At 38.7% G+C, this 19,776-nt stretch overlaps 1 protein-coding gene across 1 annotated transcript in view; it reads left to right on the forward strand.

Annotated features, from left to right (window-relative positions):
- Positions 1–16,057, forward strand: part of LOC150088621 (cytochrome P450 3A8-like) — a 53,693-nt gene extending 37,636 nt beyond the window's left edge. The window contains exons 13-14 of the mRNA XM_090370271.1: positions 6,813–6,972; positions 15,971–16,057. Coding sequence (XP_090226397.1) covers positions 6,813–6,972; positions 15,971–16,057 — 247 coding nt within the window. The remainder of the gene's footprint in view (positions 1–6,812; positions 6,973–15,970) is intronic.
- Positions 16,058–19,776: the final 3,719 nt, after the last annotated feature.

Here is a 19,776-nt window from a genome sequence, read left to right on the forward strand (position 1 = left end):
GCGTGCGTGCTCACTGTTCTGCAGGCTCTTCTTATGGTAAGGAGTATGGTCCACTGTATAGTGTCGAGAAGTTTTCTATTAACCACGGTAATCACTTTCCTGTACCAGATGGGTGCTCCGTAGGTGATCACAGGGATGAAAACCGCCTTGTAGTACAGAGACAGGGTGCGTCTTTTTAGCCCCCAGTCTCGCCTTGACGTCCTGGCAATCATGGCCACGTATTTCCTTATTTTTTCTTTTAAGTATAGGAGGTGAGGTTTAAAGGACATGTTGTTGTCTATGATAAGTCCGAGATATTTCACTTGCTTCATCAGTTTTATCGTGTTCCCTTGGAGCTTAATTTGGGGTGGTATTCTGGTATCGAGCGTGCCCTTCAGTAGGATTGAGCAAGTCTTCGTCGTTGATATCTTTAGGATGGATCACCAGCGCGTGGTTGGCCAGGGCCTCCAGTCCTGTCCTTGAGTCCGCCGCCACAGTCAGGACTAGGTCATCAGCAAAGGCCTGTCTGTCTGTTTGTTTGTGTGTGTGTGTGTTTTTACCGCATACATAAAACACTTAGAGGAAAGTTTACCGCAAATGTTGGGAATGCTACTGATCAGTTCGCCATCCACAACCTGTTTTGGCTTTCATAACATATTATAACAACAAAACATAACACTAGACATAAACCAGACATTACACTTTTTCTGGCTTTTACAGAGATTCTGTACTTCTTCACAAACTACTAAGGCGTAGATGTGGGAAACCACCGGTGGCACCTTCCACAAAACACTATGGTCTTTTATACAACTCGTAATTCTGACTGTCTAAGAATTTGACTCGTATTTCTAGACTCTATCGGCAAAGCGAGTCGAGTTAATTGCCATTCTGCATTTTTGTTATCTTTCAAGATAAATTTTAAGGATATTACTTTTTAATAAACTTTAAGTTGTTTTATTAATCTTTATTGGTTTCTAAATTGGGAGATGGTATCCTCCTTTGGCCGTATTGCATACGTTCGCTGGAAATGAAAAACCCGATGAACTATTACGACAAGCTATTTTCAGCCGTTCATTTACGCCCGCATTCGTTAACGAAAATAATGGTAGTTTACCTTTTTTTTTTTTTTTGCAAAAAAGAAAAGGACGGAGGAAAAACTACGTTACGAAGTGACACGGAAAAGGTTCAGTCGAGTCAAAAAGACGGATTCTACGTCCTAAACCCGGAGAGTGGACAGTTCTGAATATTTTTTTTTTATCGATTTCGTTGTTGTAACTTAATTTCTACACTACTGTCAATTAATTATTCGAGAATACTTTGTAGATACGAATCCAGAATTGAGTACATAATAATTAGGTTACTGCAGAAATTTTAATTACATAAATGCTAGCAATGGGCTACTTTACCATCTAAAAATAAAACTAAAATTCTGGTAAATTTGAAACCTCGAAAAACTTTAATGCATTTTCTTTGGGGTGTCAGTTTTATATTCATGGATCGATCGTAAACATCTAAATGTCCTTTTCATGTATCAAATGTTTGCCTCTCTTATTCCTCCCTTCATGTTGAATTAATAATTCAACGATCCCCTTCTTTGTAATGCATTTGAAACCTCGAAAAACATTAATGCATTTTTTTGGGGGTGTCAGTTTTATATTTATGGATCGATCGTAAACACCTAAATGTCCTTTTCATGTATCAAATGTTTGCCTCTCTTATATCCCTTGAGGTTGAGTTAACAATTCCCTTCTTTGTAATGCAGAAAATCCTTACCCACAAACATAGAAACAAAGAAAGTAAAATTAGAAGTTATGAAAGACAGAAAAAAAATGAAAAATTACTGGTAATGCCCATGATGGGCTTTGAAACCCATACACATCAGTGTTATCTGTGACATCAGAGACGCAGCTACTGATTTAACTAATAGATGGCGCCACATCCTTGGAAATCAGAAATATTAAGCATAAACAAAGAAACATACAAGCATCATACCAAGCAATCAAAGTAAAGCTTCTTAATAAAAAGAACAGGGCTAATCAATCCCTAACCTTTGTTGAAGAATAATCGGGCTGAAGTGAAAACATTCTAAAGGAAGCGCAATCAAATCACTCACTCCTATATGATTCCGTTAGAATGTTTAATCGCAGTACTATAACACTGTTTACTGCAATTACATCATTATTACATAGTTGAATTTTTAAGAAAAACTGAAGTTTGTACGTTAGACATCATTATTACAGCATCTCATATTGTAAAATACTTCACAACGAGTTACCTTCCCCTCATACTTCGAATGAATAACACTTCCCCATTACAGAAATCTGCTAAGGTACTAACTTCGGTTTATATATTTTTGTTTAGACTATGTATATATTAAGTGCAATAGCATCATTAATACACAGCCATTTCCGAATTTTAGTCTAAATACATTTTTGTTTATTAATTTAATTAGGTGGTCCCAGACGTTTGGCAACCCTACCAAACTATAGTACAGTTTACAGTTTCATACAAAGATATTATTATACAAATTAGAATGCCATACAAAATGCAAAGTGAAGTACAATATATTATAAAATGAACATCCTGGATTGATACAACTTACAATTTCGAATATCATACAAAATTCTGAGCTATGAGTATGCTGTTCCAGGGCAAGCTCCCACCAGTTACAGAACGAAGATTTCTCTCATTCTACGCTTATTCTGTTATCTCTTTCTTCTACTTTCTTTCCCGTTCCATTTATAGCTATCATCCGTCTCGTTGCTCATTTCTAATAAAATCCTTCTTCTTCTTTTAAAAATTTGTCTCTCAAATTCTTTAAACACCACGAAATCCTCCTTTGTTTTAACCATTTGAACCTCAGAACATATACTCATTCTCGAAATATGAATAACATAACTTCTTATGTTATTCATACTTCGAACACATTTCAATTCAATCCTTAAGTCCACATACCTTTCGCAATCGTATAAAACATACTCCCATGTTTCCAACTCCCACAAACACATCTTATTCTCCGAATTGCTCCAAACTTATTCAACTTTTCAAAGAAAGATCCATGACACGTCATAAAATAAACTGTACAAGTCATTTCCAATTTATACTTTCTTACATCAGGTAAAATTTTTCTTGTTATTTCTTCATTATTTGAAGTCTCCCAATGACTTTGCGGAATCTCTAGCAACTTGATCCACACTCTTCTCTCGCTTCATAACTTCTTCCAGATTTAATTCTATTTCCAGCAGCCTATATGGTTTCCGTCGTCGTAAATAATAGCACAGTGCCCTGTAGGCTAGTAAGAAATCCAATGGCAGCGTCCCCGCTACAACTGAAGCGCTCCATTAGATACAGTCCTACACGCTACCAACATTTCATAAACTCTTTGTACTGAATACAACTTTCGTTTACCCCTTTTCCTTCATTCCTTCCGCTAACCATATTGGTGCACCATACGTTGTTATCGGCGCAAAGATATATTGATATAAAAGATTTATTTCATTCCCCTTAATACTCTATTGCTTCCTGGTTATGCGAGATATCATTCCCGCTTATTATTATTAGCCGTATGGTGCAAGAAAGACCGAAGCTTATGCTGCACCAACCTAGAAAAAAATTTCCGAGTTACCCTGTGTGTGACAGAGAGAGAAGTAGAAAGGAATCACCAAGAAAGAGAAGAATGATGATATCCAGCTCAGGACTCTGGGTGTGCCAAGCTCACCAAATGTGAGCCCCTTGGGTTAATAGTACTGTGATACTAGCGGGAGTGCAGTAGCACACGCTCTTTGATTAGACCGGGGTTCAAGCCCCTGATTGCTAAATAGGGTCGATCTGCCAACCCGCACTGGACGAGCGTGGCAGATTATGGTCCATTTCCCTCAGCATGAATTGTTGAGGAAGCTTCCATCCTGCAATGGTTGATAATAGTTGCAGTTTACCTTTTACAAAAAGGTTCTACACTATAGAACCTTTTAGTATAGAATATATAGGATCAAGTTGAGCTGTTGCAAATATTTTCAAAAGCTTTTCAACTGACTGCCAATTCCCTTTTTCACGTTTCTTTTAACGTCCTCTGTCAAACGGTAGTCCTTTCAGCATGTATTTGATTTTGGGAAAAGGAAGTAGGCGGGAGAGATAAATCAGAATAAAAGGAGTGATTTAGCTTTACAATCCCAAGCTGTTTGTTTGTTTGGGAATTTTTAGGCGCATCGACATCTATGGCCATAGTGCGCCAACACTCCCAAGCTAAAACTCATTGATAAAGTGCAAAATGCATACATTTCTGTTACAACATAATAATGTTGTAATAGAAACTAGCAATCTTAACTGAGGCCATTCTTGCTGAATTCTTTTAACTTGCCAACCCAAACTTTGTGCATAATACTTTTTATTCACTGTCGTATAGGGTGGAATAAATTCCTTGCGAAGGATTCTCTTATTATTAGCAGGCAGTGACCAACGATTTGCCCTTGCATTAATGTGAAGTTGTTCTTCCATCATTCGAAGAGTTATTCGATAATGAAATCAATGTGCGAACTTTTTCAACCATTTCTTGGAGCTCGAAGTGTTATTGGACGTCCATAACGCTTGTCTACTTCCAGATCCTCACAACCACCTCTAATTCTTACAAATGATGAAAAAGAGAACAACAAGAAGAAACATCGCTCCACATACTTGTTTCACCAATTCGGTGTTTTCAGTCGAAGTTTCCCTAGCACAATAAAAAAAAAATTAATATTCACTCTTTGTTCCATTACTTGGCAAAGAGACAACACCTTGAACAAAACAACAGCTCTAATGCGACTGCGTGCAAACTACTTATGATATGCAAATATCGTTGCAGAGGGGAAGCAATCACACTGATCGTCTGCCAAGGTGTCTGTACCATGATGGTTCATGCTTTTTCCATGCTTGCTAACAGACTCAGTTCTGAAACTTAATTGTGAAACTCTGTAAATTTGGAGGAGAATAGAAGAAAAAATATATATGTCAATTCGGTCGAACAGTATTTATCAAAATATCTGCAGAAAAGGAAAACTTATGAAGCCGAAATTTATTTACCTGTGACACAGTAAAGCAAATCCGTAAAAAAGGGATGAAAGTCAACTTCATCGCTTTTCTGAAAGAGTCGGTTTTGATTTCTGCAAGATTTTAGGAGTGTTATCTCCATGTATAAACAGTATTCTTTGGCAGAATATCATTTCAATGTGTGTGTGTGCGCGCGCAGGGAGGGGTTAGTGTCCCTAAATAAAATGTAAGTCACATGGTTACATTTGTTTTTTTTGAAGTAATACAGCTTCGAAAGCGCCTCTGTATTACTTATATATTGTGTATTTTTTTTCCATTTTATAATCGTTAAAATATAAAACACACATAACATTTAATTTCGTATAAAAATACATTAACGTAAAATATTTCTACTGCTAAAATTAATTTTTACTTATATTTACATATACACACTTGATCCATGTGTGTATATTTACATATACACACATGGAAGTGAAAAATTAAATCACAAAGAAAAAATTACAAATATTAACATCACATGAAAACTACCTTAAAATTTTTATTTCACAACAGTTATACACTGAGTTGGCTTTACATTAGCAACAGCAACATAATACCTCATAGATCCATGTTTTGGCATGGAATCCACAAGGTGTTACAGGGTGTCCTCTGGTAGGTGTCCATACGTTGCACAAGGTGTCCGTCCAGTCATGCCAGGTGATAGTCGTAGCATCGAATTTCCTCTTTCATGAGCATGCACAAACATCCTCAATTGGATTGATATTAGCCGACCACGGTGGGACGAAGAATTCATTGTCATATTCCTGAAACCAGTTAACAACTTGCCATGCTTTGTGCAATGTCGAGTTGTCTTGCTGATAGACACTGGAGCTCTCTAACTATAATGCTACCATGAAGGGGTGTACCTGGTGGGTTACGACAGAAAGGCGTATCCATCGAGTAGTTCATTACCGGATGATCAGAGGACCCAGGGCATGCCATGGAAACAGTCCCCAAACCATAATTCCACCGCCTGTAGCCTGCCGAACACCAACAAGGCATCCAGGTGCCATGGCCTTATGTTGCTTTCTCCAAATGCGGATACACTCATCAGCATGATACAGTTGGAAATGGGATTCAACAGACCAGGTGACAGATTTCCACATAGCGTCACATGTTGGCCCAGTGTTGTTGTTGACGTGCTCATGCAAAGCGCAGTTTCTTGTGTATTGCGGTGAGCATGGATACCCGCGATGGCCACAGTTTATACGAGTTAATGTCCAGAGCATAGTTCATGTGGTCTTGATATTCCTACGTCGTACTGGGTGGTTAGCTGGGCCTCTGTGCAGCGCGGTGACTGTGTTACGAGACGATACACATGACACTCACCGGGGCGTCGACCACATGTGGCTGTCCCACGTGTGATCTTTGGCTAGTTGTTCGACCACTGTTGAACCTGAGACGGTAGACTCGTGATACCGCAGAACGGGAGCACTTAAATCATGTTGGCTGTTGTCGAGATACTGGTGACGACAGATAGCACATATCCCCCCCCCCCACAATCATTCCAAGTTCTAAGTCGGAAAGATCTCGACACTTACCCATTCTTCCTCGCAGACCCTCAAAAACTGATCAACACACGTGCTAATTACAATCTTATATCAGCCGTTCTCGACTTTGAGCCTTCACCGCGCCAGACCAATCCGTTCCTACAGAATAGGTGTTGCTAACAAAGCCAACTCAGTGTATGTAAAGCTTACATTAACTATCTTTTATCAAATGGTTAAGAGTATTAATGAATTTACTGTATTGTTTTTTTATTTATCCAGGTTTATTATGGAAAAATTGGCCTCTCCTTCGTATTCTTACCTTCCCTTTGGTAAAGGCCCTCGTGTATGCATAGGAATGAGGTTTGCCCTCTTGGAAGTTAAGATGTGCATTGTAAAAATTATTAGCCGTTTTCGTTTTCGACCCTCTCAGGAAACTGAAGTAAGTGCAGTAGTAATTTCTTCTACATACTTTCAGCCATGCGCAAACACACACACACACACTCATGGGAGGGGGCTCAGGAGGATAAATCCATGCAAGTACATTTTGTTTTATATTTATATAATTGTACTGTCACATTATAACGCTTGTAAAACCTGCCAATGTGGAAATTACGAGCCAACCCCCCCCCTCCCCACCAAACAAAATTTCTGGGTGCACCACCACTGCTTCCAGTAACATTGTTATGACTTCATGTTCCAATAACTTTACTTGACTCAGTCATATGTACATCATTACATTTCAGTCGCCGACCGAGCTAGGTGGGTAAAGAGCCTACCTGGCAACCCAAAGGTCGCGGGTTCGAATCCTGCCTCGGGCTTGGATCACAGTAAAATGCAAAAACTTTGGGAGGTGCATTATGGCCACAGAAGCTGATGCGCCAACAACTAAAAAAAACAAAAAAAAAAAACATTTCAGTCATAGTAAACTAAATCCCTCCTGTCTATTGGACTACGTCCAACCTCTTACTATGTCTATTGGACTTAATAAACGAAGTTATCGATAATACGCCACATGCTGCTTGTTGTTACTTTGTAGCAGCCATCTAAATTCATTAAAACCTAAAATTTAAATGTCAAAGTGAACATTTATGATTAAAATAATAATACAATGGCATTTAAATTTTACTTACTTAAATCGACTTGTTCTCATCACCCGACTCCTGAGTTTGCTGTTGTTCTGTGTCACTCCACTTTTTTTTTTTTTTTTTAATTCGATGGTGTTTTCCCTTCTGCTTGAAAATTCGGTCATACCCAGTCAATTTCTAAAAAAGTGTCAAATATTCCCCTTTCAATTATCGCCAATTAAATTTAGGTCTACTCTTTCCAAAGTAATATAGAAATCTATCAGCCACTAATTTTAAAATTCTCTCGGAACCTTCATTACCATTAGCATTAATAGAGGCATATGACGCAAAAAAGCAAGCTTATGCAGCATCAGCCAAAAAAAACCGCTCCCATTTCACCCTCCGTTCGTTGCAAATACCTGTCCAGCTCAGCCTTAAATTTATTTAGGTTATCAACTTTCACAACAAAGGATGGAAGTCTGTTCCACCAACCGACTACCCGCTGGCTAAAGGCAAACTTTCGCACATCTATCCTACAACTGTCTTTCCACAATTTGAATTTATGCCCTCTGAGGTGATTATTCAGAGCAAGAGGAAGAATCCCATCAGCATTGAGCATACTCAAACCATTCAAGGCTTTATACACCTCAATCAGATCACCTCGCAGATGCATAGTCTTCAGACACTGTAATCTGCAAAACTTTCTTCGTAAGAGCAACCCTTCGTTCCATTCACTAATCTTGTTGCCCTTCTCTGTACTCGTTCCAACAGCTCTACATCTTTCTTAAAATGAGGCCTCCAGATCCTGACCATTGCCTTATACAAGGGGATAATCACCTCCTTATCCCTGCTAGAAAAATTCCTGTATATCATTGGTTTTTTTGTTTTTTTTTTTGTTTTGTTTTGTTGTTGGCGCATCGGCTTCTGTGGCCATAATGCACCTCCCAAAGTTTTTGCATTTTACTCTGATCCAAGACCGAGGCGGGATTCGAGTCATGTTTGGTGATAAAAACAACAACTTCACACTTTTAAGTTTGGCAGAAATACTGGCAGGATGTGCCGGACCTAGCCACCTTCATCTTTAATACCCATATCCCCGTTGGGGGGGGGAGACGGTCTTACTGTCTCCTTCCCTTCTCGCCGTTCCCACTTTCTCTTCTGGTGGGGCATGGGCATGCCCCACTGTGACTTGGGATTGCCTCCTCTCTCGACTTCATACTTCTGTCTTTTCCTCCCAGACTTCAGTCTCCCCACCCACTCTACCTGCACATACGCAAGCGAATGTTCTACACGTCGGAATTAATTTAATCATCTCCAAATTACGTTTTTCGCTCATACACTCGGCCTTTCAAAAATTTAGCGTTATTCCTCATCGAATTTACCAAAAATAAATATATATATATTTATTTATTTATTTTATTTTCTCTTTTTAGGTCCTAGCCGCCTAAATCTCAGGAAATTAAGCGGCAGGACCTGCCAGAGTAAATCTTAGTCTAATATTGTTTCCTGGTCTGCCTCCACGGGGCGAAAGTGGGGCAACGTTGGGCCTCAGTAGGGGTCCAGCGGCTAAACGACCAGATGAACAACGGTACATGACACTACACATACACAATATCCATACACTTTTAAATCTCTGGCATTTCCCAGCGAACTGGTTCACCCACAATGAAAGCAACGCGGAAATGGGGAAACCCCTGGTGCCGTTTGACCCTAAACACACTTCACACTTTACCTTTGGGTTGCCAGGCAGGCACTTTACCCACCTGGCTAGCCCGGCCGGCTGTATATCATTGACAAGACACCATGAGCTACTCTTGCAGAAAGTCTGCACTGCTCAGAAAACTTCATATCTGCCTGCACAATTACTCCCAGGTCCTTTTCGTTCTCTACCACTGACAGTGTCAGATTTTGAGAAATCTTCGGCAAAGGTTGTTGTTGTTGTTTTGGTTTTTAAGAGCATTAGCAACTAAGGCCATATTGCTCCGGGGATATGCGGTGGTCATTCCTTGACCTTTCCGCGTCCTCCGTAATTGGTGGTGACGGGCTCGAGCCCCGGTCTAATCAAGAAGCGTGTGCTACGCACTGCTTCTCCTTCCCACCTGGCTACAGAGGCGCCTCTTTGGCAAAGGATGCAAAGAAAAACAGTAGTGTTCTTTACCTATGTAAACTCTAGAAGGAAAGGGATGAATCAGATTGGTCCGCTGGATATTGATGGTTCAACTGTTGATAATCCAGCTCAGGTGGCTAACAAATTAAATGAGTATTTTGCATCTACCGTTCACACATGAGGAGTTATTCAGAGAGGGGAATGTTAGATGATTTTGTAATAACTAAGAGGAAATTCAATCTGTTCAAAAACGATTAGTGTCGATCCATGTGTGATCAAAGATGAGTAACATAAGCCAATATATCTTGGTGCTATATTAGCTTATGATACTCGTCTTTCGGAAAATGCGATGGAAAAATTTGGAGAAATTAAAGCAGTTGCCCTTGACATTTCTAAAGCATTTGATCGTGTTTAGCATAAAGGTCTTCTAAATAAAATCTTACGGCCTGCCGCCTGTTTCTTGTAAATGATTATCCAGTTTTCTCTCGGGTCGTTCACTACGGGTGACGGAAAACGGCACGGTCTTCTAATTTCGCCAATAATGCTGGTGTTACGGTTCAGTTCTTTCTCCCGCACTTTTCCTCATATATTAATGACCTTTTTCCACTGATTGGAAATCTTCTATCCACAGTTTTGCTGATGAAAGCACACCTTCCAGTCCGAGAAACCTTGCTTTGAACAAATAGCCTCAACTGCTCATCTCAAGGTAATTCTCCAACTGTGCGAAGAAAACTTAGTTAACTTCAGCACATCTAAAACTCACTGCCGTCTTATTTCTCGCAAAAAAAAAAAAAATTGCGACTGCTTCTATGTTCATCTTCAATGACATTCAGATTTCTGCACAAGATCACATGTCACTAATAGCAATTACCTTGACTTCAAATCTCTCTTTGGCGTAAGCACATCGCAAGTATTGCTTCCTCTGCATCAAAAGAACTGAACTTTCTTTTTCGCTCTAGGCGTCACTTTTATTTTAAACACCTACTCAACTCTGTATAAGTCTCAAATCCGCCCTACCTTGGAATGACCCATCTCTTACAGTCTCTCCACTCTCTGTCTCATAGACGTTCAGTTGATTTTGCATGCGTTTCCTATAGTAATTTCCATAAGCAATGTTTTCTGAACTGGCATCTATAATTCTCCCTTCCCCTTCCAAATAAGTTCGAAACCGTGCTGCAACCAGCCACCTTTCATTGTCCGTCTCCAAACTCACAGCACCAACTCTCCCTTTTCATCACTTATCCCTTCTAGTTCTGTTTTCTGGAACAACCTTCATACGTATGTCCCAAAAATTACAATATAAAGAAATTCAAATATAATGAGAACAAGTATTTCTGTCTTCTCAGCCTTCAACAGAACTGACTATAGGTTCTAAAACCTCGTATTTGGACATCATAAAAAATGTCATTGGACCATGAAGGTTACAGTGGATATGCGTTACTTTTGGTGAAATTAAATAAACGAAAACTTTATAAACAAATAAACGAACTAATATTAGAAGGCAGGCTATCATTGTGCACGATTTTGTTTCGAAAGTATCTTACTTCAAGGCAATATATTTCGAAAATGTATCTTACTTGAAATCAATGAAGTTAACTAAGCACGAGTTTTGCTGGCATGTATCAAAATAAAAACAGGTGTTTCCTTGAAATAAACGATTTGTACTCGGGTTATTGGCTGCTTCGTACTACTGTTTTGGTGAGGCTAATAATGCTATTTCAGAAATTTTGCAGTTAAATTCATAAAAGGAACTTGTAACGAGGGGCGTTTGAAAAATTCGTGGCCTGTCTTATATTTCCATGTAAGACAATAACTGTGGCAAGAAAGCAATCAAAATAACTTAGTCTGAAATGAGGACGGTTAAATACTCATCTTGGTGTCCGTCGATTCCTTTTGGGTAGAGTAGAATGCATATGCTTGAAATTGAGATTCGCAGTACCCAGGACCATTGAGGGGGATGAAAAGGGCGATTTTTATGTAATTTATCATATTGATAAAGTTCTTGAATATTTCAGACTTAGATATAGAATGTGCGATTCAGCTTTACAGTTGTTATTTACAAACCTTAAATCCCGAAAATATAACAGATGCTATTTAGTGAAACAAAGTTCTGAATATTCTAATATGAAAATGACTTAAGATGCTTTTCAAAAACAGCAAACTCTTTATAATACGTCGCCGTCAAGAATTTAGAGGTACTGAATTTTAAAATTTTCCGGATTTTAGAGCGGTATCTAGAGGGTTCAGCAGTTTTGAAGAATCGAATTCCAATGAATATGAAGCATTAACAACTGAATTTATTAACATCTGTAAACAGTCATAATGACTATCTTGTCCTTTCATCCGTTTTTGAAAGACTGCACGGATAATGCAAATGTCAATTCACACAAAAAGAGAACAAACTTGCGTTTGTAATGAGTTGCCCTGATATTTCACTACTTTCAACAGATAGCTTTAGTTATATTATAACTCAAAAAATCTTGATTTCGTACACCACATGACAGCTCACTCACATAGAACAGCTGAACTGTTTTCTATCGGTGTTTTCACTAGAGACCACCGGCTATCTGATGAGGGGACCGGTTAACTCAAACAAGCTGTCATGCAGCCTCATCGTTTAAACAAATGGCCAGTTAACCCTTTGGGAGAGGTCATCTGTTTGAAAGTAGTATAAAACAGTACTAGAGTAACTTGTTGCAAAGGCAAGTTTGTTCTGCTGTGAGAATTAAGACCACTGAATTATCTATGTATTTAAGTCCTTCTAACCGAAAAAACCGATTAAGTATCTCATTAAGCTTCAAGCATTTTAAAAAGAAAGAAATCTTACTCTTTTCTACATGAATTATTAAAGACATGTGCGATCGCTGTTACGAGTGTCGGATTACATTCTTAATATTTCCGAATTGTAAGATGTTGATTTTTTTGAAAAATGTGCCCAATTTGAGGCTTTTACTGGAGCGCTCTGAATTTGAATTCTAAAGTGTTAAGACACGTGCTTCTTGGTTAACAGAGAGGATTAAGATCATAACTGAAGGTTGAGTCATAATATTCTCATATATCCTAGGGATCTATCATTAATAATTTAACGGAACCCAAGCGTATCGTTAATTTTGTCAATAGAAGTGTGTGTGAGCGCGCGCGCGTTCAGGTACGATTTGCATGTTATGCAAGCTGAAAAGTCCAGAATAATTCACTCTCCAATGAAGGGTGCGCTAACTACACCTTGGTTGAAGAGGACTTCGGAAATTCCTCCAGTCGTCGACAGGACCGAACCCAGCCTTTTCAAACGATTGGTTGATTGCGATGCATCGAGCCGACTAAGCTAACACGGAAGACGAATTATAATGATATAGATAAATATTACTGAGGGGTAAACAGTGAACATTTTCAAACACCCAAAAACAGTCCATGAGTTCTGCCACTAATTTCAGCGACATACACTGCTCATAAGGTTTAGTAACAAAACCAGTTAACATTAGCGGTAAATTTCAAATACCTTATTCACACTTATACGATCAGAATGATATTTGTATCCACAATTCTGTTTCGCTCATTACATGTGTGTTCATGTGTATGTTCATCAAATCACTAGGTGGCAGTAGCGATCACGTTTCGACAGTGTGTTTGGAAGCTGTTTAAAAACAGGGATGAACCTAACAAGGTTCTAGTACCAGTATGTACTATTAGAGGTGCTGTCTGTCGGTTGCTAAGTAACAACACATATACAAAGATATACTTTATAATTTTATGTAGGGAAGACTCCGGCAAGACAAACCAGTTTCTACGATAGGTAGTACTACGGCTGCAATCAGGAAAAGCTTAATTCATGGATGCGCGGTAAGTGAAATAATTTCTATTGAGTTTTCTACGAAGATGCGTATTGTATAACTTTTAGATTCGTATATGACCTTTATTTATTTATTTGCAAATATACGTAAATAATCGACTGTGCTTTTAAACCGTAAAGCAAGTGTCTTAACAGCAATTAAATACATTAGGCCAGAGATTCCAAAAGTTTTACACCTTGGCACCGCTAAAATATTTCATAAATTTCAAGCCTCTTAAAATATTTCAGAAAATTCGTGCTACCATCTTCTATAACAAAGTGCAAATAAACATATTTAACGTACAATTTAACTTTGGGCATATATACTTAAATTAATGTATACGTCAATAAATTTAAGCTCAAAGATTGAAGTAAAAATGTGTTTTATGCCTGGATTAGTGGGATGGTTTGTCCGTATTTTCGTTATAAAAGTGCTTCATAAAAACAACACGCACCTGCCCCAAAAAACACGTGCGTCCCCCAAGGGCGCTCGTCTCACAGTTCGAAAATCTCTGCATTAGGCAATTATTCTTTTTCTTTACAACAATGACTCAATTATACAATATAATTTTGTAGAATTGACAAGGGAGACAAGTTTATGACCTCTCCATCTTCTATTTTTCGACTTTAAGTGACAAATATATATACAGGGTGTCTCAAAAATATTGGTAAAACGTTTATGGGAGGTAGGTAACATCAAAAGGAATGTGAATCGCATAGGAACCCATAACCGGAAACGTCACCGTAAGTCGGTACACGGCGCTGTTCATCAGTTCGCGAGAGGGAAAATTTCTGGTTTACTCAGTCGCCGCCCGAAGAGCATACATCGATATACGAACTGTGAGTTGGAAGACATGCACCTAGTGTATGGATTAGCAGAGGGCCCACACGGTGTGCGCCCCCATGCGGCACAACATCGCTTTGCAATAAATGTGTGGGCAGGTATGGTCGGTGACTGCTTAGTCGGCCCATACCTGTTACCATCCCGCATGAACTCCGCTAAATATCGGATCTTTCTTGAACAAGTTCTACCAGGGTTACTTGACGATGTTCCAGAAAATGTGAGATGCAACATTTGGTTTCAACATGACGGGGCGCCTGCCCATTATGGAAGGTGTGTTCGTGACCATTTGAACATGCGTTTTGGGCGTCAATGGATTGGCCGTGGTGGACCCGTTGCCTGGCCCCCACGCTCACCTGATTTATCGAGCCTTGATTTATTTCTGTGGGGGGGCCCTCAAATCTATCGTGTATGAATCGCCTGTGGAGACGGAAATGGATCTCGTGGCGAGACTCGTCTGCACTGCTGATACTGTCAAAGAAACTCCAGGTGTGTTCGATCGTGTCCGCCAATCCATGCTGTGTCGGTGTCACGCATGCATCGCGTCTCATGGTGGAACCTTCGGGCATCTGTTGTAACATCATGAAATGCATCCATCTCGTACTCCTTTGTTAATATTATGTCAAATAAATGTTTGTCACTAATTACTGTCTTGTGTCATCTCTGCTAATACTTTCCCGTGAAGTTTCCGGTTATGGGTTCCTATGCGATTCACATTCCTTTAGATGTTACCTACCTCCCCTAAACGTTTGTACCAATATTTTTGAGACACCCTGTATATATCCTTTGGAGAATTACAGGATTTACATAGTTTAATATCATCTTTGCATACAGTATATCAAAAATTTAACATCTTCTGGTATGGGAATATATGCTACGTCGTTTATACAGATATTAAAAAAATAGGATCTAAAGAGGATCCCCGATTAACGTCTGAGTAAAAGATATTTCATGAGAAGTTGAGCCATTGTAAATAATGTAATATGCACGTTCTTTAACATAACATATATAAGTTTAAAAGTGGTGTACAGTTACATTAGAAAGTTTTTATTTTAAGAGTTCGGTGATTGACTGTATCGAATGTCCTAGAGAGATTCGTATAAAATACATCAACCCAGTGTCCCCGATCAACTACTTTGTGGTGCCAAAAGGCAACGGTATTAGTGATAACGGATCTCCCAGGACGAAACCGTGTTAGTTCCTTTAAGCAGGGTTGAAGTATGATGCCAATTTGTGTTGAATATTTTATCTAATATTTTTAGTTTACGTTACCTAATCCGGCAAAACAAGTTAACATTTTGGTTTAATAATGGCAATTATCGTTCTGTAGAGATTATAGGAATCAGAGCCACAGTATTATCTAATAAACATAATGAATTACTTCTGAATACTTAAGATATGTGAATAACCTTCAAGAAAGAGGGATTTTCAAAATTGCGGCATGTGCTGGGTCTCGAGGAAGCGAGAATTTTGAAAATTCCGGCATCCTCGGAACCCAGAACATGACGGTTTATAAGGTTCAACTGTATTTTGTCACTTTCAGTTTATTATTTGAAGTATGTGCTTTCGTTATTTAAAATTGACATTTTTATTTTTTAGATACCTTTGGGATTTACCGAAGTTTCAGGAGTGGTAACGCCCAACCGTGTAGTGATCCAACTCGAAGAACGAAATGATGTCCTGTAGCCTTAAAATTACAATTTCGAATCAGTTATGTAAATAGACATGTTCGTTCATTACAAAGTTGTTATATATCATCAGGGAACAGTTATTGTTATGATGTGTATAAGAATCATTGTTGTTATTTTTATATTGTTATTGTACAGAAAAATAAAGTGAAAACAAATAAAATCTTTAAAAATGTTTACCAAAATTCTACGCAAAAAATAAGAACATCTTTATCATAGCACTTCTGCACTAAATTTTATTACGGTAGTCTGAGTATCGTAACAACGGCAAAATTTTACTTACATTATTACAGCAAGCTTGTGGTCAGGATAAGAAACAAAGTGTATTGGCATAACCAACGGGAGGAGCGTTAACAAAGAAATGTTGGATTTTTTTTTTTTTTTTTTTTTTTTTTTACCGCAGACACGGTGTCACTTCAGATTTATACGGAAATTCGAACTGGAGTGCTGAACACTGAAGGATGAAATCGTCTGAGGGATGTGATCAAAGGGAAGACTGGAGCTCAAGACTATTTTGCTGCATAAAAATACACTTGCACACATCTACATTTTCGTACCTCACCTAACATGGAATAGGCCCTAACAGCCTTTGAACATCACCTACAAAAAGCACGTATCCATACAATTTCTTACTTCCCTAATATCCTATTTCTTAATATCGTAAAACTTTTTTTTTTTCTTTCGAGAGCAATACAGCTGAACGTTGCAGTTTCAAAAAAAAAAAAAAGCGGTAAAGTGCAGCTGCTACAAAGACATTAAAAACAGCGGCACGAAATGGCTTCCTGGAATGTTTCTAAAAACTTTAGTAGTCACTGGCAAAAATGTTTTTCTACTGAATTACAGCTCTCTGGAAATTTTGGATACGCACATTCGGCTATTTCAGCTAAAAATAATAAAAAGAAAACTAATTATATTAACTTTTTTATTGTACTACGTACAGTATTTCCCTTCCAAAAATTCACATGGCAGTGCATCCTTATTTTAAATTAATAATGACCAACAAGTATGTAATAAAGAACAACTATTTCTGATTATAATGGCTGATAGTAAGAGTTTGTGTTATAACAGTCCACAAAATTTATACATAAGCACATGCAATTTATAAAGACTCTGAAGACAACAATCTACTAGTGATATATAGAAATAAATTATATCTTATGACCACCTACCTAATAAGTAGGTATAAATGCCAGACTGGGATCACCCGGAATATTAATTCAACTACTCAAGTGTATTATGTTCGTCAATTGTGCGTTCTCTGGTCGATTTTCATGTTTTGCTGGACAAAAAATCCAGAGTTTCAGGTGTAAAAAAACCTTGCTTTTTCCAGTAGTCAGTAGTACAATTACGCCGTTCAGGTGCAAACTTTAGGCGTCGTTGACAACGGATGGCCCTAAGCCAGCGGTTCTTAAACTGGGGATCGCGAAAAAGATTCTGGGTGTCGCAGCAAACATTGATTGAAATTATTATACACTACAACCTTTCATTCTATATTCGTTTATTGCAGAAATAAACATCAAACATGATTTACACGAACGCAATTTCAATAATCATTCGTATAAGTGTAAAATGTGTTTAGGGTCTAACGGCACTGGGGGTTTCACCCATCTCCGCGTAGTATACATTGTCGTGTGTTACAATACGCTGTAATGGCCAGAAATTTAAAAATGTATGGACATTGTAAGTGTAATCATGTCATGTACCGTTGAATCATTCGAATAATTAACTAAAATAAACTAATGACTTCCATTATACTCTGGACTAGAGTATAAAAAATCTAACTTAACCAGTACTGCCAGGGGTCACAAATAATTTGGTCTTTATTCAGACTACCCACTTCTAAAACACCAGATGGAAGTTTGTTTCAACAAACTGCATATCTATCCGGCATCCAAGGGGTCGCGGATAAATAAAGTTTAAGAACCTGTGCCCTAAGCATGGTACCTTGACCGGATGCCTACGCCGGCGGCCCATACGGAGAAGGGTTCATTGGATCAATTAAATACTTTGTTGTTGTTATTTGGTTTTTAGGAGCATTAGCAACTAAGGCCATATTGCTCCGGGGATATGCGGTGGTCATTCCGTGACCTTTCTGCATCCTCCGTATTTGGTGGTCACGGGCTCGATTTTGATTTGATTTTGGTAGTTGTCGCATCGGCTTCTGTGGCCATATTGCACCTCCCAAGGTTTTTGCAGTACTTTGATCCAAGCCCGAGGCGGGAATCGAACCCGCGACCTTTGGGTTGCCGGGCAGGTACTTTACCCACTCGGCTAGCCCGGTCGGCTTCACGGGCTCGAACCCCGGTCTAATCAAGAAGCGTGTGCTGCGCAATGCTGCTCCTGCCCACTTGGCTACGGAGGCGCCTTAAATACTTTGTATGGACCGTATGCAATGAACCTACAGCATCAGATTAACCGGTTCTCACGGCGACATGTGTGCCACAGGGTGGGAGGAGAGGCCAATTTGCTAAAACAAGGAGGTGATCATGCTTGTAAATGATGCAAGAAAGGAAGCTTATACTGCATCAGCCAAAAAAAAAAAAAACATTTCCCACATTACCTGCCCGTCCACTCTAGTTCTTCCTTGAATTTATTCAGACTACCCACTTCTAAAACACCCAAATGGAAGTTTGTTTCAACAAACTGCATATCTATCCGGCATCCATTCATGCCCCCTCATGTGTGTATATGTGGTCTCATCAAGAGAAATTCCATGAGCACTAAGCTTACACAATCCACTCAAGGCCTTAGACAATTCAATCATTTCCCTCACAGGTCTCCAGATACAATTTACAGAACTGAACTTTTCCTGGTAAGAGCACTCTTTTGTTCATCTCTGCATCCGTTCCAACAGATCCAATCCTTCCTAAAATGAGACTTCCAGACCTGTATACAGTACTCAAGATGAGCCCAGCCACTTGGATGTCATCTCCTTGTCCCTGCTGGCAAAATTCCTATATATCATTGACAAAACCCCATGAGCTGTCCTAACAGCCCATCTGCACTGCTCAGAGAACTTCACAACTATCCCTAGGCCTTTTCCTTCTCCACTACCCTGGGTGTGGAAGCACAGAGCCAGTACGGTCATTTGGGATCATTGTCCATATGCAGTACCTTGCATTTATGAATGCTAAACTTCCACTGACACTTCTCAGAACATCTAATTTTTTTAGATCTTACTGGTGTAGCATACCACTATTAATGTTATTAACCACTCTGTCAAATTTCATGTATTTATGCAAACTTAAGACATTAAGTCTGATATGCCTTCAGCAATATCATTAATAAATATAGAAAACAATACTAGGGACAGCACTGAACCCTGGAGGACTCCACTAATAACATTAGTCCAAGAAGAGTACTAACTTTCCTCTAATACTAACACTGTACCAATTTGTAAAGAAGAATTTTTATGTGGACCAGTATAAAAAGTTTTTCTGCTATCCAAGTACAGTATATGAATCCTTCAGCCATGACGTTGTTTGCTAGAGCAAACTTCCATCGGTTGTTATATATTTCATATATAATTATTTCATATATATATGAAATAAGCATAATGATGGGGTGAAAAGTTAAGTAATAGTAACAGAGATATAAAAATAAAGATATGACATTTGTACCTGAGTGCGCAAAGCAGCAGCAAAGGATACAAAAGCTTATATATGTGAGGTATAATTAATAAGTCTGTTAAAAAGTGCGAAGATGGATGCATAAACT

The sequence above is a fragment of the Mastigoproctus giganteus genome, chromosome 3 (genome assembly GCF_048544385.1).
Source record: "Mastigoproctus giganteus isolate SK-2022 chromosome 3, ASM4854438v1, whole genome shotgun sequence".
Classification (NCBI taxonomy): domain Eukaryota; kingdom Metazoa; phylum Arthropoda; class Arachnida; order Uropygi; family Thelyphonidae; genus Mastigoproctus; species Mastigoproctus giganteus.